Source organism: Orycteropus afer, unplaced genomic scaffold, assembly GCF_000298275.1.
Source record: "Orycteropus afer afer isolate SDZICR_OR568_19922 unplaced genomic scaffold, OryAfe1.0 scaffold00171, whole genome shotgun sequence".
NCBI lineage: Eukaryota > Metazoa > Chordata > Mammalia > Tubulidentata > Orycteropodidae > Orycteropus > Orycteropus afer.
Genome location: NW_006921758.1, coordinates 4,593,384 through 4,616,454, shown reverse-complemented (window position 1 = coordinate 4,616,454; position 23,071 = coordinate 4,593,384). Strand labels below are relative to the sequence as shown.

Sequence of the window (23,071 nt, the reverse complement as noted above, 5' to 3'; positions counted from 1 at the left end):
CGGTTCAAACCCACCAGCCACTCCTCGGAAGGAAGGTTGGGCAATCCTACTTCTGTAGTGATACTGCCTCGGAAACCCAAGGAGGGGTCACTATGAGTCGAGGCCAACTCGACGGCATATAACAACAACAACAACAATCATTAATATCACATGCAAGTAAAATTTTGCTGAAGATAATTCAAAAACCATTCCAGCAATATATTGACAGGGAACTTCCAGAAATTCAAGCTTGATTCAGTAAAGGACATGGAGCAAAGGATATCACTGAGGATGTCAGATGGATCTTGGCTAAAAGCAAAGAATACCAGAAACATGTTATCCTGTGTTTTATTGATAACACAAAGGTATTCAACTGTTGTACATAGGGTCACTAAAAGTCAGAGTCAACTTGATGGCACCTAACAACAACATACTTAAGTCCTGGGTAGGGGACTATACCCGTGACCCTATATAAGTTCAGCAGATGATATTTCTACATATTGATTTGTATGTGCTATGAAAATATTCATGTATATAATAGAGCAAAGATGGGGGCAATGATATGAAAATCTCTTAGCCATATCTAAAAACAAAACAAAACAAAACAAGCAATATGGCTGGACCATTTTTCTTATATTAACCCTACTTGTAGTCAAATTTCTCCTTCACTTTAATGGAAGGGACTAGTAGAAACAACCAAATATGTAATCTTTATAAAACATTCTTTTTATTTGGAATGCAATGAGGTAATAACTCAGATATCCACTAATGTATGCCTAGCCACACCCTGTATACTTATGTAATCTTTGTCCTTATTCTTAGGCCAGGATCTACAAAGCATAAAATTGACTCCTGAGATAGATCCAACCAAAATTATTTTTAAAACAAACTTCAAAATTAAAATCTTAGTAGAAGCCACATATCAATGTTGAATGTTACATGCATGTGGATAAAATAATATGCAAACAATTTAAAATATTCCACAATATATACATGTCCCATACCTGGAGTATAGCCCCAGGGTTCATAGTATGATGGAAATACTCCAAGATGACAGCCTCTGACAAACTCCTCATAATCCATGGGTAGTAAAGGGCTGGTGGAGGATAGGAACTCTGGGTGCAAAATCACCTAAGATAGGAAAATTCACATGAAAATAAAAGAAAAAATAACTAAATTAAATCCAAAAATATCTTATAATTTCATTGTCAATATTATAGAATACTTGGGTTCAAGGTTTGGGGGAAAAAGGAAATAAGGGGAAAAGGAAATAAGGAGAAAAGAAAAAAAAAAAAAAGGAACTTGAGAGATTTTTTTTTCCCTCTTTTTCTCTTCTTCTTGTAGAGGTTAAAGTATCTGCTTTGCAGACTTTACTTTCCCACAGAATGCCCATTTTTGGCTCTCATGTTCTGATACAGCCTTATACAGTAAACATTATATTCTTTCTCAAACTTATGACATCTTTGCCTTATTTCTCAATTTTTTCTCAACTTGAGAAGGAAAGAGGGGCTCACCTCACATATAACCTGAGCATGAATTAGCCAAATAAACTGGAATACCTGCTACTTTCCCTCCTCTCTTCCCACCTCCCTCCCTTCCTTCTTTCTCCCCACTTTGATATCAATATATCTCCAATGCTAACTCCACACCTCAGGGGTTAGTTTAGTTTTCTCCCTTTCCATATTTGTATCTCCTTTCTACAAAATGAGATACCTGGCTTCCATTCTCTTTAATTATTTACTTATTGGGTCAATCCTCTTCTATGGACCTAATCTCTTTTCTCCACCTCCATTCCTTCCCACGTGCAGATCACATCTTCTCGCCACTCTGGCTCTGACTCTCTGTTAGAGGCCTCTTCTCCCCAACCTGCAGTGTGGATTTTCCTCACCCTGCGTAACCTCTGATACCCTTCTCTGGACTACCACAACACCTGCCCCTTTCAAGTGCAGATATCTATCTTGATATCTTGTGTTGCCCTACCTAATAACTTTAGAAATTCATTGTTCAGGAAGGAAAGGAAAACAGAAAAAGGAAGAGAAAGAAGAAAAAGATTTTTTTTAAAAAAGAACATTATACTTCTCTTTTTTATTCAAGTAATAAGTATACATTCTTCCTAAGAGAATACTTTGAAGAAAAACCCTCATTTGGATATATAAGAATAATGACAATGACATCTATATAACACTTTATATATTATAGATAATTTTACATGCATTAACTCATTTAATCTAAACAACATTGTGAGATGGGGAGAGTAGGCATTTTCTTTATCCTAGCTTCAGAAATAGTCAACTAAGAAATAAAGAGGGCAATTGAATTATTTAATTTCAAATTTGCTTCATTACTTTATAATCTTATCATATAGAAAGGATTTAAGTAAAAAATAGGTGGTAGTTTTCATCATAATGGAGAGATTTAACCCACTGATTCCCCAGAACTTTACAGGCATTAATGCTGTCTCGGGAGCTCTGGTAGCATAGTGGCTAAGGCGCTTGACTGCTAACCAGAAGACTGGCAGTTCAAACCCACCAGCCACTCCCCGGAAGGAAGATGGGGCAATCTACTTCCGTAGTGATACTGCCTTGGAAACCCAAGAAGGGATCGCTATGAGTTGGGTCCAACTCGACGGCACAAAACAACAACAACAACAATGCTGTCTCAGTAGATCCATAAATAGGAGATAAGTTAAACTTAAGAAGAAATAATATGGTTAAATGTACAAAGCTAGTGCCCCAAAACGATGATTTGTTCAATCATAGGAATCACAAAATGGCAAAGAAAAGGTGGATAAACTATTCTTCCACAAAACATAATTTCAGTTCCTATTAGGATCAAAGTACTATACTAGAAATAAGAAGGAAAAGACAGAGATTCTGACTGTATGAGCAGGCATGAAATTGGGGCCCATTGCACTCTCTTGACAAAGAATAGGAAAAGGGATTTGAAAAACAATGTACCTACTTTAGCATTTCCAAGTTTAGGAAAGCTCTTATTCTCCAAAGTTCCTTCTGGAACATCAAAACACCATGGCTCATTCCTTTTGTTCCCAGCCAAGCAGAGTGACAGCACAACTAAAATAAGAAAACAGCTGCTCTGGATCTTAAACCAACCAATCACAGAAATGTTGGCTGAGAATGGGATATTAGAAGTCAGCCCAGGGTACTAAGAGGATGAAAAGAGATCCTATATAAAAAGCTCAAAGCAGAGTCCCCGGTTCACAGCAGTTCCTTAATCTCTAGGGAAAAAAATCTTGTCTGACCCTTTATTCACCCCAGGAGGGAACTAAAGTCCCAGGAGGCTGGTTTACTTTCACAAAGTGGTAGCCCAGGGTTGAGACCTGATATTTGTAGTCTGAGGCTTTTCTCACTACAGGTGTGTGTTATTTAACACCCACAATACACTCCGTGAAATGGGATGTTATGTGATTTGGCTGTTGTGTGAACAGCACAGCTTCTAGTTGTCCTAATCGCCACTGCTGACAGACGCTGAAGGAATGAGTGGTGGCCGAGTGGGTAGGGGCCAGATTGAGAGGCAGTGGAGTGGGCTCAGCCCCACCCACTGTTCTGCCTACCTGAGAACCCAGAACAGCCCAGGCCCTTCACAGCTGCCATGGCCTGTCTACCTGCTGGACAAAGCCTGGAAAGCCTGAGCCTAGACCCATGGCCTCTGCCTCACCTGCCTGTAGCTCATGGTCCAAAAACCAAACAAAAACCAATCCCACTGCCATTGAGTCAATTCCAACTCACAGCAACCCCCACTGGGTTCCTGAGGTGGTAAATCTTTACGGAAGTAGAAGCTGTGCTGTTCACACAACAGCCAAGGAAGAAGATTGCCCAGTCTTCCTTCTGCAGAGTGGCTGGTGTGTTTGAACTACCAACTTTCTGGTTAGCAGTCAAATGCCTTAGGCACTGTGCACCAGAGCTCTTTACTCCTATGGTCTAGTGTTGCAAAAAATCTGGATTTGGAGTCTTTAAAACCATTAGAGGGAAATAATAAACAAAAAGAGAACTGCTTTCCCTTTAAAAAAAAAAAAACCCTTATCATACCCCAGGTTATAAATATCTAATTTATGGACAACTCCTACTTGCCTTTTAAACTGGTTCTGTCATGACTGATGAAGCAAAATATGAGCAGACTGGAAGTTTACAGTTTGGCAGATTTGGCACAGTACGTGCAATGGGAAAAATGATGGTCAAAGCCCTGGAATGGGAAACTCAGAAGAGGCGCAGTGAGCCCTTTTTGGAGTTTGATGTATGGGACTGGTTTATTGGCCAAGCTATAGGAGAGTGACACATATTCAAAGTGCATATTCAAAGTGGCATGGTTGATAACCAAATTTGAGTGGGGGCACTGCTATCTTTGAGCAGAGAAATGCTGCTTTGAACTGTATCCAAAATTCTAGAACAAGAGATTTGGTTGCTATGCAATGTGTATACTTCTTCTGTAAGAGGGATATGTTTCTAGCAAGACTTTGACCCATATTTTTTTTTCTTTTCTGGCTTTTTTTCACTTTGAAAATTCAAGTTTGTTATGGTTACACTTCCTTAGCCATGACTGAATCTGGCAGAACCAGTTTGAAACCCTGACAAATTCTGAAAGACACAAGTATGGATTTTGTTCACAACCCATGAACTGCCTGTATATGTGGTCAGAAGTTACTTGAATGGATGTTAAGTGATGCATACCTGTATTACCATGCTAACTGAAGTTGGATAGGTAACTAAATTCAAATTCAAAATAATCTGCAATTTTTTGCTGAATCAAAATGGTGACATTTATATCAATCCAACCCAAGATTTATAAACCACTTTATTGTTGTTGTTGTTAGGTAATGTGGAGTTGGTTCTGACGCATAGTGACCCTATGTACAATAGAATGAAACACAGCCATCCTCACAATTGTTGCTATGCTAGAGTCCACTGTTGCTATGCTGGAGTCCACTGTTGCAGTCACTGTGTCAGTCCATCTCTTTAAGGGTCTTCCTCTTATTCCCTGATCCTCTGCTCCAGGTACTGATCCCTTGTGAAAACATGACTGAAGTACAAAGTCTCACCATCCTCACAGCTAAGGAGCATTCCTGCTGTACTTCTTCCAAGACAGATTTGTTCATTCTTGGCAGTGCATGGTATATTCAATATTCTTCACCATCAATGCTTCTTTGGTCTTCTTTATCCATTGACCACCTTCTGCATGCATATGAGGCTTTTTTAAAATACCATGGCTTGAGTTAGGTACACCATAGTCCTCAAAGTGACATCTTTGCTTTTTAATCCTTTAAAAAAAAAACCAAGAGGTCTTTTACAGCAGATTTGCCCAATGTAATACATTGCTTGATTTCTTGACTGCTGCTTCCATGGGCACTGATTGTGAATACAAGTAAAATGAAATCCTTGACAATATCAATCTTTTCTCCATTTATTGTGATATTCCTTATTGGTCCAGTTGTGAGGATTTTTGTTTTCCTTCCTTATGTTGAAGTATAATCTATACTGAAGGCTGTAGGCTTTGATCTTCACCAGTATGTGCTTCAAGTCCTCTTGGCTCCAGCAAGCAAGATTTTGTCATCTATATATCACAGTTTGTTAATTAGTCTTCCTCAAATCCTGGTTCTTCTTCATATAATCCAGTCTCTCAGATTATTTGTTCAGCATACAGATTGAAAAGTATGGTGAAATGATACAACCCTGAAACATACTTTTCTGATTATAAACAATTCAGTATCCCATTGTTTCATTCAAATGACTGTCTCTTGGACTATGTACAGGTTCCTCTTGAGTATAATTAAGTGTCCTATAATGTCTATTCTTCACAATGTTATCCATAATTTGCTATGATCCACACACTCCAATGCCTTTGCGCAGTTAATACAACACAGGTAAACATCTTTCTGGTATTCTGTGCTTTCAGCCAAGATCCATCTGATATCTGCAATGATATCCCTTGTTCCACATTCTCTTCAGAATCCAGCTTGAACTTCTGGCACTTCCCCATCAATGTACTGCTACAGCCATTTTTTAATTATCTTCAGCAAAATTTTACTTGTGTGTGATATTAATGATATTGCTCAATAACTTCCACATTCTGTTGAATCGTCTTTCTCTGGAATGGACACAAATATGAATCTCTTCCAGCCAATGGCCAGGTAGCTGTCTTCCAAATTTCTTGGCATAAACAAATTTCAGCTTTACATATGCTGTTGAAACATCTCAAACATTATTCTTTCAGTTCCTTGAAGCTTGTTTTTCTGCCACTTTCTTCAGTGCATCTTGAACTTCTTTCTTTAATACCATTGGCTCTTGATCATATGCTATCTCCTGAAATGACTGAACATCAACCAACTCTTTATGGTACAGTGACTATGTGTATTCCTTCCACCTTCTTTTGATGTTTCCTGCATTGTTCAATATTTTGCCCATAGAATCCTTCAGTATTGCAACTCAGGGCTTAATTTTTTTTTTTTTCAGTTCTCTCAGCTTGAGAAATGCCAAGCATTTTCTTTCCTTTTGATTTTCTAATTCCAGATCTTTGCACATTTCATTATTATACTTTACTTTGTCTTCTAGAGCTGTCCTTTGAAAGCTTCTGTTCAGTTCCTTTGCATCATCATTTCTTCCATTCGCTTTAGCTACTCTCCATTCAGGAGGAACTCTGGTAGCATAGTGCCTAAGACACTTGACTGCTAACCAGAAGGCTGGTGGTTCAAACCCACCAGCCACTCCTCAGAAGGAAGATGGGGCAATCTACTTCCGTAGTGATACTGCCTTGGAAACCCAAGTCGACTCGACATCACATAACAACAACAACACTCTCCATTCATGGACAAGTTTCAGAGTCTCTTCTGACATCAAACAAGAAGCATCAGTAGTTGGAAAATATATCCTTGGTGACAGAAATGATGCTGGAGATAGCATGATAGAATTTTGCAAGACCAACAACTTATTCATTGCAAATACACATTTCCAACCACATAATTGGTGAGTGTACACATGGATCTCACCAGATGGAATGCAGGAATCAAATAGACTGCATCTGTGGAAAGAGACAATGGAGAAGCTCAATATCATGAGTTGCAACAAGACCAGGGCCCAGCTAGAACAGACCATCAATTGCTCACATGCAAGTTCAAGTTGAAGCTGAAAAAAATTAAAATAAGTCCATGAGAGCCAAGAGATGACATTTAGTATATCACACAAGAATTTAGAGGCCAATAAGAAAATAGATTTAATACATTGAACACCAATGACTGAAGACCAGCTGAGTTGTGGGAGGACACAATACATGAAGAAACCAAAGGTCATTAAAAAGACAGGAAGGGAAGAAGAAGAAGAAAAAAAAAAAAAGACCAAAATGGATGTCAGAAGAGACTTTGAAACTTGCTCTTAAGCAGAGAATAGCTAAAACAAATGGAAGAGAAAACTACTCTATAGTAAATTCTAAAAAGATACAGATAATCAAACAGGTACATATATTGGAATAGGTCTTTAGCTAGTGTCAATTTTTCAGTACAGTTAATAAAATAAAAAAACAAAATATCTAATTTTAAATTGACCAATGTTTATCTCAGTGCTTTGAGGGTAGATTAAATATCACAAAGTACTATGATCTCATTTCTTTGTGTGGGGGTGTGTGTTCACTTTTTTTTTTTTTTTTATAATCTCAAGATTTTCAGTCAAGACCAGGAAAGAAAGAAACCTTTAATAACATCAGAGGGAGATAGCGTTAAAACAAAGGCTTTGTTTGTTTATTTATTTATAAGATTGTTGTTGTTGTTATGTGCCGTTGAGTCGAGTCGACCCTGACTCATAGTGACCCCTCCTTGGGTTTCCGAGGCAGTATCACTACGGAAGTAGGATTGCCCAACCTTCCTTCCGAGGAGTGGCTGGTGGGTTTATAAGATAGGGAACTTCAAAGAATATTTGTAGATAGCAAATGGAAGAGCCAGTGTTAAAGAAGAAATGCATTATATGAAAGAGGATAAACAGGGCAAGTTTCCTAAGAACGTGGGAGGGAATAAGATCCTTAAGTAGCCCTTAAAATCTGAAGGAAAAGAAGAATAGGTGAGAATCTATATGTGTGACCAACAAGGAGTGACACTTACATTAAATTATCAATTAGGTCATCTGCTAAAATTGAAAGAAGAGAAAGTGAGAAATACTGAAATGATTGATAAAAGCTGTGACAACTTGATCTAGAAGACCTAAAAAAAAAAAAAAAATTCACTGCCATCTAGTTGGATCCAACTCATAGCAACCTATCCTTGGGTTTCTGAGGCGGTTATCACTACGGAAGTAGATTGCCCAAAAATTGGGTAGGAATAAACAGTTCTCTGTTTATATGCACCGCATTGTCTCCAACACCTAGCCCAGAGCATGAAAAGTGAGAGGCCCTTAGTAAACATTATAGAGAATGAGGTCCACAGTGGCAGAAAGCAGGTCTTATTCATTTAAATACCCTCAGCAACTAGTGCTGTACCTGGTCATTGTGGGAACTCAAAAGTCAACAGAATGACTAAATCTACAGAAAATTACATAAAAATATCATTAGCCACATTCTATGAAATTTGAAACTTCACATGATCCCCTTAAATTGTACGTTAGAAAGAAACAAAGATGATTTGTATTAATATTTGGGGTTCTTTAAAGTAATCTTTACAGAATAAGTGTACATTAAAATTTAGTAGTTTTCTTATACCATTCGCAGTGTTATACAATAAAAATAAGTGTTAGAAAAAAATTAGCATTTAAAAGTCATAAATATTCTTCAATTTTCAAGAATAATTCTGTGGTGGTTCAGTTTGTGTGTCAACTTGGCTGGGCCTGGTTGAGTGGCTGGGCAGCTGGTGGTAGTTATTCCCCATGATGAGACTGGCCATCAGCTCCACAGTGGGATCTACCACAAGCAGCTGAGTAGCTGCCTCTGGGAATGTGGTCTGCTTCCTGTATATAAGGAGAAGCCTTAGGAATGGTCTCTAGCCTAGGGCACGCTTGGATCCTGCATATAGCCGTGTCATTGCTCAGCAGCCTGCCATGCTCTGCCGACCTTGGGACTTAAGTGGACTTAAGTTAATGGCCTGCCGTGTGGTTTGGTAACATTGGGACTTGTCTTTTAACTTTTCAACCTTGAGGCTTCTCAGCCTCAGCAGCCAGCAGCTGTCTGAGTGAATGCTTCTAGCTCCAGTGGGCCAGGAGCAGGAGGCAGAGCTGGACCCTAAGGCTGAGGGGCTTTCCCCCAGCCTCTAGAGCCTGGCACTTTGAACTTGGACTTAAAGCCTCCAAATTGTAATAATAAACTCCTGTTTGTCAAGGCCATCCCATTTGTGGTATATTTCTGTCACAGTGGCAATAGATAACCAGAACAAATTCCAAAATATTCATTATACTCTAAATACCTAAGAGAGCAAGCAGAATTAATGTCTTTAGAATTATCAGTTAAAATATTTCTGACAGATACTAAAACAAGTAAGGGAAGTTTCAAATAAATTCTCAAAAAATATAGTCTACATGATTTTTAAGTGTCCTACATAAACAGTTAGTTCTACCTTAACTCTGTCTGTGCGGCTGTTGAAAAGTCCAATACGTCTAATGGTGCTGAGGATGGGATCAGTGGAATCTTCAATCATGTTGTGAGTGGTCACTGGAGGCAAAGAATGTCGCTGAAGTAACAGAGGGAAGAAAATGTCAATTTGTGAAAAGAATGAGTATAACTCATTTCCACAAGAGGTCATTGGTAACATTTCATCCAACCTTTCTGCCCTCAGTCTTTTGAGATGACAGTAATGACGATGATTAAGTGTTGTGTGTGTTTCAAAGGAAAATAATTGTCTGGAGAACTTTTTTTTTTTTCATATTGGGGACACATGAAGCTTTTGTTTTTCATCTGCAGCCACTATGTGAAAGGCCCAGGGCAGTTGACTGCTTTTGGGACTTACTTGAAATGTAAAGTATAAAGGTGAACTAAGATCTTGACTCAAGAAGACTTACTCTCCTGGATCTTTCCAAATAGGCTGTCTCCTAGCACCCAGCTTCACTGTTAGGACTACTATGACATGAGCTTCAGAACACACGTAACACACACATTGGGGTTTTTCTTCTTGCAATTTGATTTTGAAACATTCACATTTTTTTTTTCTATGACTTAAAATTCTATGCTTTTGAAAATTTTTGATTTTTTGTTATTGCAAGATATGCAGTTTTTCAATTGAATTCCAAATGTACAAAGATTTACACTTTAAAAAAGGGATCCTAAAACTGTTCATGAAAGAGAAAATACAAAATTGTCATTTAGATGAATATATAAGAATGTCTTTTCTAACTATCAGGTTAGAAAATTTCCTAAATTAGCACATGCCAATAAATTAAAATACTGATTTAAAAAATGGGGAAAATTCAGTATTTGCACAGCGAGATAGCTCACGGGGCAGGAATACACAGGAAAAGAGGACACAGGTAAAAGGTAACCACAGGGAGGAAAAGGGAAAGAGTTGTTACATTATGGGGATTGCAATGAATGTCATGAAACAAAATGCATATGAACTATTGTATGGAAAATAAATTTGCTGTTAACTTTCATCCAAATCATAATTTCATAATTTTATATATATATATGTTATGGGAAATGGCAAGCATACATTTTCTTTATTACCTGAGTTGAAAAGATGGCTCTTTTCATAATTGTTAGATCATCTCGATCCAGAATGTTGTTTATGTCAGGAATTTCTCCTCTGTGGGGAAAATAATGTTAATAGTAAAAATAAAAATAACTGGTAATAATTCAGTACTTCCCTGTGATGGATATTTTTCCAAGCATTTTAAAAATAAATGTAAAATGGAATATTATTCATAAAAGAATTCAGCTATCAAGGCATGAAAAGACACAGAAGAAACTTAAATATATATTGCAAAGTGAAAGAAATAAGTCTGAAAAAGCTATATACTGTAAGACTCCAACTATGACATTCTGGGAAATACAAAATTACAGAGCCAATGAAAGGATCAGTGCTTGCCAGAGGTTCTGGGGAAAGGAGATAATGATTATACCTATGCCTTACTTATCAATTATCGCATTATCCTCATCACACATTTTTGACAATAGTGAAAAATCTACTATCTGATTATTTGTGTATTAATGTTATAGGCTTCACAGTAGTGAACATTAAGCTGTGAGGTAAGAATATTGTTGGCTGTGATGTTAAGGTCATGTGTCAACTTGTCTGGGCCATGATTCTCAGTGGTTTGGCAGTTATGTTAATGATATAATTTGGCAGTTATATAATTGTCTTGGTGACTTCGTGCTGCTGTAACAGAAAATACCACAAATGGGATGGCTTTAACAGGAGTTTATTTTCTACAGTTTTGGAGGCTGGAAGTCCACATTCAAAGTGCCAGCTTCTAGGCACTGGGTGAAAACTCCTTGAGCTTGGGCTATTGCTCCTGGCCCACTGAAGCTGGAGGCTTTCTTCACTCAGGCAGCTGCTGGCTGCTGAGGCTGACAAACCCAAGGTCAGCAAGTAAAAAGGCACAGTCTTGATATTACCAAACCACATGGCAAGCCATTGATTCAAGTCCATTAAGAGTCCCAAGATCAGCAGACAACGTGGCAGGCTGCTGAACAATGACTCAGCTACATTCAGGGTCCAAGCATGCCAAAAGCTTCAGACCATTCCCAAAGTTTCTGCTTATACATGGGAAGTAGACCACACCCCTAAAGCAGCTACTCAGTTGCTCACAGATTCCACCATGGAGCTGATTACCAATCTCACCTAGGGGGATAACTATATCCAGCTGCCCAATCACTCAAAACCAGGCCCAGCCAAGCTGACACATAACCTTAACTGTGACAGTAATGATATGGTCATCCTCCATTTTTGCATAAAGCCAATTTTTGCATAACAACCTTTGGAACCTCACCATTCTTTCTAATAAGTGAGGAGTGGATGTAGTAGGTGCAATAGGTGGGCTCCATGCTGTTGAGTCAATAGCAACCCTACAGGGCAGAGTAAAACCCATAGAGTTTCCAAGGCTATAACTCTTTATGGAAACAGACTACCAGATCTTTCTTCCTTAGTGACTTCAAACTATCGACTTTTTGGCTAGCAGCCAAGCACTTAACCACTGTGCTACAAGGAGACCTTTTTAATAGGTGGAGGGCAATGAATTTTCAGGGTAGTGAAAATACTGTAATGATGGACCCATGACATCATGCATTTTTGTCAAAATCCTTAAAACTGCAACACAAAGAAAGAAGCTTAATGTAGACTATTAAAAAAAAAAACAAACTCACTGCCGTCAAGTGGATTGCAACTCATAGAGACCCCTCCTTGGGTTTCTGAGGCGGTATCTCTAGGGAAGTACATTGCCCAACCTTCCTTCTGAAAATGTAGACTATAGACTTTAGTTAATAATAATGTCACTTTTATTAATTCTAACAAATGTGCCACACTAATATAAGATGTTAATATTAGAATGAACTGTGAGGAAGGTGAGGAAGAACATAGAAATTTTATCCTCTGCATGCTCATTTTTTATTTTAATAAAAAATTTGTCTAACAGTAAAGTTAATTAAATAAATAAATATTTGCCAGCATTGTTTCATGGAGAGATCTGTTTCAGCTAATATTCATCAATCAGCTAACTGTCTTGAGATGTTGACTACCATCAACTCAAACAAATTCTGTAGTTGGAATGCTCAATAAACTACAGTAATGAGTCTTGAATAAAGTTCATAATTGAATTTACATGCACATTGTTGTTGTTGTTGTTGTTGTTGTTATGTGCCGTCGAGTCGGCCCCGACTCATAGCGACCCCTCCTTGGGTTTCCGAGGCAGTATCACTACGGAAGTAGGATTGCCCAACCTTCCTTCCGAGGAGTGGCTGGTGGGTTTGAACCGCCAGCCGTCTGGTTAGCAGGCAAGTGTCTTAGCCACTATGCTACCAGAGCTCCCTTACATGCACATATACATACCAAATTAAAGCAAACATAATTTCCTGATGAAACACATAAATTTCTAATATGTGGAGAAGTTTGATAAAAAGATAACTTTGATAGCAGTAAAGAAAATAGAAATTCATCATTGAAACTGAATATTGACCATCAGGAGGACACTTTCATATATTTTGCTCACCTCTGATTACTACATTCTAAAGTGCTTATAACATTTCTGCGTCTAAATTGATTTTTTTCCCCCGCTGGTAACAGAAAAATGATTGCCATCTTTGATCATGGATCAGAAAACAAGCTGATTTTTCTACATACTATAACAAATATATATAATATCAATATATACTTTATTATTTATTGAATATGTATAAACATATTTAATGTTTATTAAGTCAATACATATTTAATATATTAAGCCAATATATATTTAATACATTTTAGTCAATATATATTTTTACTTAAAATCTCATGAAATCTGGTTGCAGGAGACATCAAGCTCAATTGGCATAACATACTACACAAAACGTTGTTCCACATCCTACTTTGGCGAGTAGCGGCTGGGATTTTAAAAGCTTGCAAGCAGCCATCTAGATGCAATGATGGGTCTCTCCACATTCAGAGCAGAGAAGAATGAAGAAAACCAAGGACACATGGAAAAAATTAGTCCAAGGGACTAGTACACCATGCGATCCTCAACCTGTATGAGTATGAGACCAGAAGAACTAGATGGTGCCCGGCTACCACTGTTAACCACTCAGAGGGGGATCTATATAGGAGATCTTGGATAGAGTGGGAAAACAATGTGGAACAAAACTCAAAATCATTTAAAAAAGAGAGAGAGAGATCAGGTTTACTGGTCTGATAGAGCCTGGTGGAGCCACTAAGACTATGCCCCCTAGCTGCCCTTCAGATCTGGAAATGAATCCTCTCCTGTGGCTTCCAGCCAAACAAAAGACAGGCATATGAACTGAGCATTTACATTAGGTAGATATCATCCTTGGAGAGATCAATCATGGGAGAATAGAAGGGCTGTGTATGCACAGGGAGACAGCTCTGGGGTCAGGAGTGCATGGGAGGGAAGGATACTAGGAAGAGGTAACTATGGGGAGGAAGGAGAAAGAGAGCTGTTACATTGTGGGAGATTGGAGTCAATGTCATGAGACAAAGTATATGCGAACTGTTGTATGGAAGATGAATTTGCTCTGTAAACTTTCACCCAAATCACAACAAAAATAAAATAAATCTCATGAAATGTCCTTCAGCTGCAGATTGACACATTAACCCTTAATGTGGTCCTTATTGAATTAGAACCTGTATATATATAAAGTTTTTCTCATCTGCACAACCTATTTACAAATATTTCTCAAATGATAAAACAAATCTTGCTTATGTGACTTAACATGTCTTCAAAAGCTAATAATTCTTCACATTTGGAACAAAATGAATATATTACAGTGTCTGCTTGTTAACTTTGAATAGTAAAATCCTAAATGTTCTATGTTAAGTATTCTAAGCACCTACCTTAATAATGCATCATAGAGTTTCTTTCCAAACTTTTCCTTCACAGACTGTGCAATGTCCCTGTTTGAAACAGAAAGATTTATAATTTAAACAGTGTCATAATTTTTAATTTTAATTTTTTTTTGACAGTGCTGTTCTTTTCCCCATTCATTCTCTGAAAAGAGACACATCTCTTTTGCATGGTTTCTTCCATTAGATCTCTATTTGCCAATTTAACTTGAGTTCAAATCTCTAGAGCTGAGGCAGCAGAATATCCTGACCAGCCCAGAAAGCTTAAAAATCAATCCCTCTTTTACTTGAAAATAATCAGGGGTAGAGAGGAGATGAAAGAGGGGGAATGGATGGCAGTACAGATACAATGAGATTAAGAATTAGTTGATAATTGCTGAATCTGGGTAATGTTTATACAGGAAACATTACATTAATCTTTTGACTTTTGTATGTTTGAAAATGTCCACAATAAAAAGCTTAAAACACAGTTCAACTCATCTTTAAAAATTACTACAGAGACTTTTCTTTCCTCCATGGAAGCACATTCCAAAGTTTTGTTTTGTTTTGACAGTAATACAGTTTTATAGTATTACATAATCTAAAATAGTAATAATACAAAGAAGAGAGAACAAGTAGCATTGTATTATATCAATCTTAAAAAAGTTCATGAAGCTATATCAGAGATCATTCACTTAAAAAAATCCCTTATTGCTTGAGGTCATTAACGAGATGTGAATTTACCATAGCTGTTTTCGCACTGCTTGTCCTTTCAGAGTTTCCACGTTGAAATTATTTGTCTTGGCAGGCATAATGAAAAACACAACCACTGTGACGTCACTTTTATGCATCTGATGAAGGATTAGCAAACACAACAGGGTTAGCTATCAAAGAAAAAATACAGTGTACACCAGATGGACCTTAAACTTTGAAAAAGTGTTTTTAAGTACTTTAGAGAAAAGGAACACTTATTTATGACTCACAGAGAAGTTATAGTTACATTCCTGGGACTATGAGAAATTTAAATTTAAATCTTGCTTTCAATCCAGAATTCTCAATTTACTGGTTTAAAATTTTGGACATACAACCTCTTCATGTTATTAATAATCTAAAATATATAACCTAATCCCTATTGATATCACTGTGCTTTCAATGGTTTTTTCAAAAATAACGTAAATGTGAACTAATGTTACAAGGCTAAGGTTAGTCCTTTAAAATTTCTGATTGGAACTTTAATGAGTAATTTAGTTTTGGTTTATTCTCTCTCTCTCTCTTTTTTTTTTTTTTTCACAGTTTCCAGTTAAATTTCTTCTCTCATTTTCTTGCTCTAATGGAGAGGCACAAGGACACATTCAGTATTTTTGGTATGGCAGAACCCATGCTGAATCCTTTAAAAATACATCTTACTCTAATCTTAGTGATGACCCTGTACAATAGATAATACTCTCTTCATTATACTAATGTGGAAAGAAGGGGCACGAAAGGTTACATATTTTGTCTGAGCTCCTGTAATAGGTAAGTGGCAGAGCTGGGATTCACACTAGTGTTTTGTGAATTTAAAATCTGTTTTCTTTTTCTCTTCCCCAAAATACCTTTGGCCTTTCAGGAGGAATGACAACAAATTAAGCAGCTCTGGGAATGAAAACATAAATTCAATTAAAACCATGAACATATGCATATTCATATATTCTGGAAACAACTGACTATCTCTTGAGTGGGGTGTTTTACCATCTAATATCCACATAATATGTTTGACACTATGGCCTGACATTCTATTCAGGAACTCCACAGAAGCCATAAAACAGGAAATCACCCCAAGAGTAACAAATGTGCTATTAAAGAAAACATGAACTCTATGACAAGAGCATGCCTTATTTTAAACAATTTCTCCAAGTATTTTTATTATCTTTGATGTCTTAAAAAATAGCTATAGGCTTTTTTTTCACATCTAACAATGAAGTGAATATTTAATAATTTAATAGATAAACTGGTTAACAATGTCCCACAACATGATGTAAAGCTATATAAGCTATGAAGTGTTCTGAAAAGAAACATACTAGGAAATATTATGAAATATAACATTCAGTCCTATTACATAGTCTTTGGTTTTTATTAATATATTGCTTTCTTATTAATGGGATTTTAGTAAGTTTTTTAGCATACTTGTTATAATATCTTCTTTAAGTCTAGAATAAATCTATGTTTAAGAAACAAATTTAACTGGATAGTAGGACAGAGAGTGGGAAATTTTTTATTGTCTTGTATCTCAATAAGATTTAAATTCTATGCTGGACACCTATGAGTGCTTTCTTGTTACCATTTTATATTTCTATGATGTAATTATAATATAAGCCAATAATATCAATCAAAGGTAATGATTTGGTACCATCTCCATAGTTGTATTTATTGGGATGTATTATATTGCTGGATTAGTTGGGAATTCATTTTAACTCCTAGCTTCTTGAGTGAAAAAATGATTCTACCTTGTTGGGAGTAGGAATCTGCTTTCTCCTTCTACATGTCCCCGCATAGTAGGATATCCTCTAGTTTAACATTTTAGGTTCTCTGAGGAAGGAAGAGTGGTTGGTGAGTTTGGGAGGAACGGGTTTGTGTGTGTGTGCCCCTTTGTACAGAGAACAAGTGCTCTGGTGCTTGACCATCAGCCTTGTGTCACTCTGAAGGCCTATTTTTGGGTCAGAAAATAATGGCAACGGTCAGAGCAACCTGTAGTTGGGTGGGAAGTCTAATACCAGGGTTCAGCATTAGGAAGTCCCTTATTGCCATGTACCCAAGCCACATCTTCAACTATAGTCTTCATCAGTTAAAAACATATTTTGTTTTTCTCTTCATTCATTTCTCTATATTTATATCAAACTGGTTACAAATCTCAGTGAGTTGCAAAAGATGTTACAATGAATGTTCATAGCATAGAACACATAATGTGATAAACTTGTTGAATTCTTTAAATTATATATACTTGATAATATCGACAAATACACACATGGACAGGGCGACAACCTTAATATGTAACTTCAAAGGCAGATATCATTTTTAGAATAGGGTTATTGCTTTAGTCTTTAAAATCATAAATTACATTGAAAACTATTTAGGTAGTTAGAAAGTTCTTCACTTCCCACACACAAAAAAATGCTCCCTAAAAGAACATTTTATTATGTTCCAGAGCTCTCTTACCCTCAGCAGGAAATTTAGCCTGGATAAGGATTCTAGGAAGATGTCAGCTCCTTTGTTCGAAAATTCATATCTCCCAGCAATGAAAAGGAACAAAGTCTTCTCAAGATCAAAGTCAAGATGACTAAAACAAAACAAAACAGTTTCAAATGAAGTAGAACAGCAGCAACAAAATGTACATGTGAATTCTATTAAAGTACAAAGAGGACTGGGAAAGATAAACATTTACTATATCAATCCTGTTTCCTCTGTACCAAAGATCACTAAAATCATTTTCTTTTTCTCTTTTTTAAAATTTTTATTTATAATAAAGAAAAGCATACCCATAGAAATGACCTCGAACAAAATCTTGGATCCTGGCCTTGTACATGGCATGTAGATTTTGAAACTCATGCACTGCTGAAAATTTCTTAACATTCAAGCCATTTGGAGTAACCACATCTGGAAAAGCAAAGCAAAATGATGAATAATTTCTTCTGAAAGGGTACCCTCACAAAAAAATCTATACAGGCAGATGTCTTTTAATATTGCTAGTTTCTGACAAGCAATGAATTAAATATTCATAAAACTTCAGAATTCTAAATCTTCTGGATGAAATAGGACATTAGGAGTCTCATTAAACATTAGGAGACATTAAACAAAAAACCAAACTCACTGCTGTTGAGTCTATTCCGACTCACAGTGACCCCCTCCTTGGGTTTCTGAGGCAGTATCTCTACAGAAGTAGATTGCACAGTCTTCCTTTTGAGGAGTAGCTGGTGAGTTTGAACCACCAGCCTTCTGGTTAGCAGTCAAATGCCTTAGGCACTACGCCAGGGAGCCTAAAATAACAATGAATGACTGAGCAATTGCAATGACTATTACAGTTTATATTCATCAATTGCTTGATGAATGTGTGAACCAGATATACTCTAAATGCTTTACTCTGTAACTCCTTTCATTCTTGCAACAACCATTGGAGTAGATGTTCTTAGTATCTGTATTTTCAGAGGTGAAAACTGAAGCACAGAGTTGCCCAAGATCATCTGGGTGGTAAGCGCAAGCAGAATCCATGCAGTCTGCTTCCTAGTGTTGTATCCTTAGTCCCGGAACCAAACTACTTCTACCTATCTTATTTCAACCAAATGTGCAGGAAATTTTGGGTCCGTGTGGAAAATTGGAAAGGTATCCCTTATTGCAAATAGGTAACTGAATCATTCTGCCCAAAAGATTTGTTGCTCAGAAGGAAGATGTTCTTGGTTTTCTAGAATATTGATCTGAAACAGGAAAGATAATGAGTGTTTAGGGAACATGATGGACACTATCTACTGAATTGAATACATGACCACTGCATTCATTAAAAGTGAGAACAAAGGCAATAAAAAAAAATGAAGCTGTGGTAGAGAGAATAACTCTAAAATATCTAGATCTTAATTCCTGGAACCTGTGAATATTACTTTATGTGGCAAAAAAGACCTTGCAGATGTGATTGGACTAAAGATCTCGAGATGTGGAGATTATCCTGACTCCAGTGTAATTACAATGGCCTTTATAAGAGGGAGGCAGAGGATACTGACTGCAAAAGAAGATAAGGTAATAAATTGATGGGAATAAAAATTAGAATGATGTGCTTTGAAGAGGGAAGAAGGGACCACAAAACTAGGAATGTAAAATGTCCCTAGAAGATAGAAAAGGCAGGGAAATGGATTTTCCTATAGAGCCTCTGGTGGCATAGTACCTAAGGCATTTGACTGCTAACCAGAAGGCTGGTGGTTCAAAGGCCAGCCACTCCTCAGAAGGAAGATTGGGCAATCTATTTCCATAGTGACACCACTTCAGAAACCCAAGAAAGGGTCTCTATGAGTCAAAATTGACTTGATGGCAATGAGTTTGATTTTTTGGTTTTATAATATATTATATAATTATATATTACATATAATATATATCATACTGCTGTGATTTTGCAATGGCTATTTGAGCTAAAATTATGAGTGTGTCAAAGTATTTTGAAGAATATTTTACCATTCACAAGCTTGAAATTGTTCCTCAAAAATCAATGCAGGCCTTCTTGTCATTTCACATTTTAAAAAATTGCTGACTTTTATGGGTTTTTAATAGGCAATTGGGCATTTGCTGTACTCTTACATACCTTGCCACAGCAATCAATTTTAAGTTGCTAAAGTTTCCTGTGAAAGCTTTAATGTGAAAAATTCCTGGAAAAATTGTACACTGTGTTAAGAAAAGTATGATAGTTATCTCTTAACATTTATATAGGGCTTACTTTGTGTCAGAACCTATTATAATATTTGAAATAATAATTTATTATAAAAATTAATTTCATATAACCCTACAAGAAAAGTTCTTTTTGTTGTCCCCATTTTACAGATGAAAAAAAGGCTTCTGAGAAGTTATTTGCCCAAAGTCAAGTAGCCATAAAGTAACAGAGGAAGGATTTAGAACCAAGGCTATCTAACCCTAGAGTCCATGTGCTATCCACTACACCATGGAATTATATCGCCCAAAAAGATATAGAAAGCAAGGATATCTATGGGAGTTTCTAAGTTATATTACATACAATTAAAAAGAAAAGATCTGATTCCTAAAATTCATTGTGTAATTAATTAGCCTAATGTATTAGGTCAAAGAGTTCTTCTAATATCTATATCAGAAATTTGTGGGTCACATTATAGCTATATACAAATGCACGTTAACTGTTGTTTCTAAAATATTGTGAAAACTGGCCATTATAGATCATAAGACATGGCTTTGAGAGAGGAGTTTAGCTTCTAAGATGTTTTCCTGATGAAATTATTGAGCATTTGGATATAAATTTAGCTAGTATAATAATCATTAAAATATTTATTAACATTAACTTTGAATATTTATTGTAATTGGCCATTAATATATTGATATATACATACAATATATTTCTATTTGGTCACTTGAAATCATACTATTTAAGGATATGGGATGGCAATATGCAGTTAAGGATTTATAATTTAAAAAATTAACTATAGCAGTTGAGAGTATTTTTTCAAACTAAAACTTCTTAGCATGTAATCCATAAGAGGCAGGCTGTTCAGTATCCAAACCCACTGCTACTGAGTCAATTCCGATTCATAGTGACTCTATTTGACAGAGTAGAACTGCCCCATTGGGTTTCCAAGGCTATAAATCTTTATGGAAGCAGACTGCCTCATCTTTCTCCTGCAGAACAGCTGGTGGGTTCAAACCACTGACCTTTTTGGTTAACAGCTGAATGCTTTAACAACTGTGCCATCAGAGCTCCTTTTCAGTACCCTACGGGAGTTATTTTGAAGTTCATTACTTTCAAGTTTCAAGGTAAATATTGTATTCAGTTGTCTATCTGTAATTAGCAAATTTATAATGTTGCTTTCCCTCCAGTATTTAAAAAAAAATGTCATCTATTCAATATCAGAAATGATTTTGAGTTGAATGTATGTTTAGATATAATAATGCAGTAATAAATAGGCCTTTGCCATTTAGTATACAGCATATTTTTTAAAAATCTTGTCCCACTCACAGTACCCATGCAAAGTTTTTACCTGGCATTTGTTCTTGAGCTGCACCCTAAGCATTGTAGCTGGTTATAGTTTTAATTGGGGAGGATTGCAAGGAAAAAACAAAGTCATAGTTATGCTACATAATGCTTTTCTTTTTTCTTTTTTTAGAATACTATCGGGGAAAATTTTAATGTTTAATTATCTACGAAAAGTCTATTGGCCTTCTTAAATCACTGTGTCCAGAGATTTCACAATTGCAGTCAGAGCAACCACGTGATTCTACCCTTATTTAGAAGTGGAGTAGAGTGCAGTGTTTCAGGTTGTAGTAGTAGAACATCCAAGTGACACCAGCTCTTGGGCAGCCAGACAAACAGGAGCTTGGGAAGATTTAGATAGTGATCCATACAAAATAATAATCACTGACATTTTTTAAACCTTTACAATTGGTCAGGCACTGATTTGAGCTCCTTCCGTGTCTTTATTAATTCCTGTAGTCATCATACAAATTTTAGATAAGAGTTAGTTTATTACCCCCATGTAACAGAAAACAGAGAGTTTAAATAACATGTACAGTATCACATAGCTACTAACATATATTCTAACACAAAATCAGTTTTGATACTGAATTCAAACAGTCTATCACAAAGTCCATGCTTTTTACCAGTATTCCGAATATAACTTCCTAATTGTCTTGGTTCTCTAGGGCTGCTATAACAGAAATACCACAGGTGGATGGCTTTAACAAACACGGATTTATTCTCTTACAGTTTAGGCTAGAAGTCTGAGTTCAAAGTGCTACCTCTAGGGGCTGAATGAAGACCCCTCATCCTTGGGCTTCAGCTCTGCCTCCTGTTCCAGGCCCACTACAACTGAAGCTATTTCTGATTCATGCAGCTACTGGCTGCTGAGGCTAGCGAACCCAAGATTGACAAGTGAAATGTCACTATTCCAAGATCGCCAGGCAACATGACAAGCCACGGGTTCAAGTTCAGGAACTGGAAATGAAGACTTGGCCAAATGCCGTGTTCAGATTTGCTAAAAAGCTCAATCTTTCTCAAAGGTTCCCCATATATACTAGAAGCAGGCTATGCCCCAGAGGCAACTAATTAGCTGCTTACAGCAGATTCCACCACGGAGCTGATTACACCACATCCAGACTCATCCTGGAGAATAACTGCCTCTAGCTGCCAAGCTACTCAAAGTCACAGCCCAGCCAACTCGACGTACAACTTTAACTACTATACTAAGAAACCAAGAATTAAAAAAAAACAGTTAAAAAATAAGATTCAGAATACAAACTTGGGGAATGCTCACTTTTAAAAGATAGAAGGAAGTAGAAAAGTATTAAAGTGCTTAAGAGAAATCATGTTGGAGAAAACATGGATTGTGCAGTGTCACAAAAAGTAAGGGAAAGATAGAAGCGCCTGTTGCCTTTAAATGATAAGGAATGTCAAGGAGCATTTTTTAAAAAGTGATTTTTGGAAAAGCAATTTCAGGCCAGTGCTGGAGATTAGAAGTCAGAGTCCAATGGGCTAATGAGTGAATGGAAGTGGTAACTATTGGTAATATTCTTCCAAGATATTTGGCAGCAGAGGAAGAATGAGGTTGTGTTGTCATTTGACAGGGTAGCAGCCTCAAGAGAAATTTTTATTTTTGAATAAGAAAAAAGGCACTTTTAAAAGCGCAGCCCTAGTGGCACAATGAATTAGATGCCATACCTCGTTTCGCAGGAAGGAGCTTGGTGATGCCACTTTCACTACTCAGGATGTGTGCTGCCTCTTTTAATGGCTTGCTGCAAAACCAAATGCTGAACTCTAGTTTCACTTGTCACCTATTTTCCGAAAAGCAAAAATCCTTTTTGGATTTCTTTCAGTTAGCGAAAACAGGTACTAGTATAGGTCTTTCATCTGGTAGCATAGGGGCTAAGGCACTTGACTGCTAACCAGAAGGCTGG

The 23,071-nt window shown here is 36.8% G+C and overlaps 1 protein-coding gene across 1 annotated transcript in view; it reads right to left on the bottom strand.

The window, feature by feature from the left end:
- The window catches only part of GYS2 (glycogen synthase 2), a 71,671-nt gene that overhangs the window by 11,149 nt on the left and 37,451 nt on the right, over positions 1 to 23,071 (bottom strand). The window contains exons 6-12 of the mRNA XM_007946784.1: positions 17,938 to 18,055; positions 17,618 to 17,738; positions 15,170 to 15,276; positions 14,438 to 14,497; positions 10,621 to 10,699; positions 9,518 to 9,631; positions 984 to 1,110 (exon numbers count right to left, since the gene is read on the bottom strand). Coding sequence (XP_007944975.1) covers positions 984 to 1,110; positions 9,518 to 9,631; positions 10,621 to 10,699; positions 14,438 to 14,497; positions 15,170 to 15,276; positions 17,618 to 17,738; positions 17,938 to 18,055 — 726 coding nt within the window. The remainder of the gene's footprint in view (positions 1 to 983; positions 1,111 to 9,517; positions 9,632 to 10,620; positions 10,700 to 14,437; positions 14,498 to 15,169; positions 15,277 to 17,617; positions 17,739 to 17,937; positions 18,056 to 23,071) is intronic.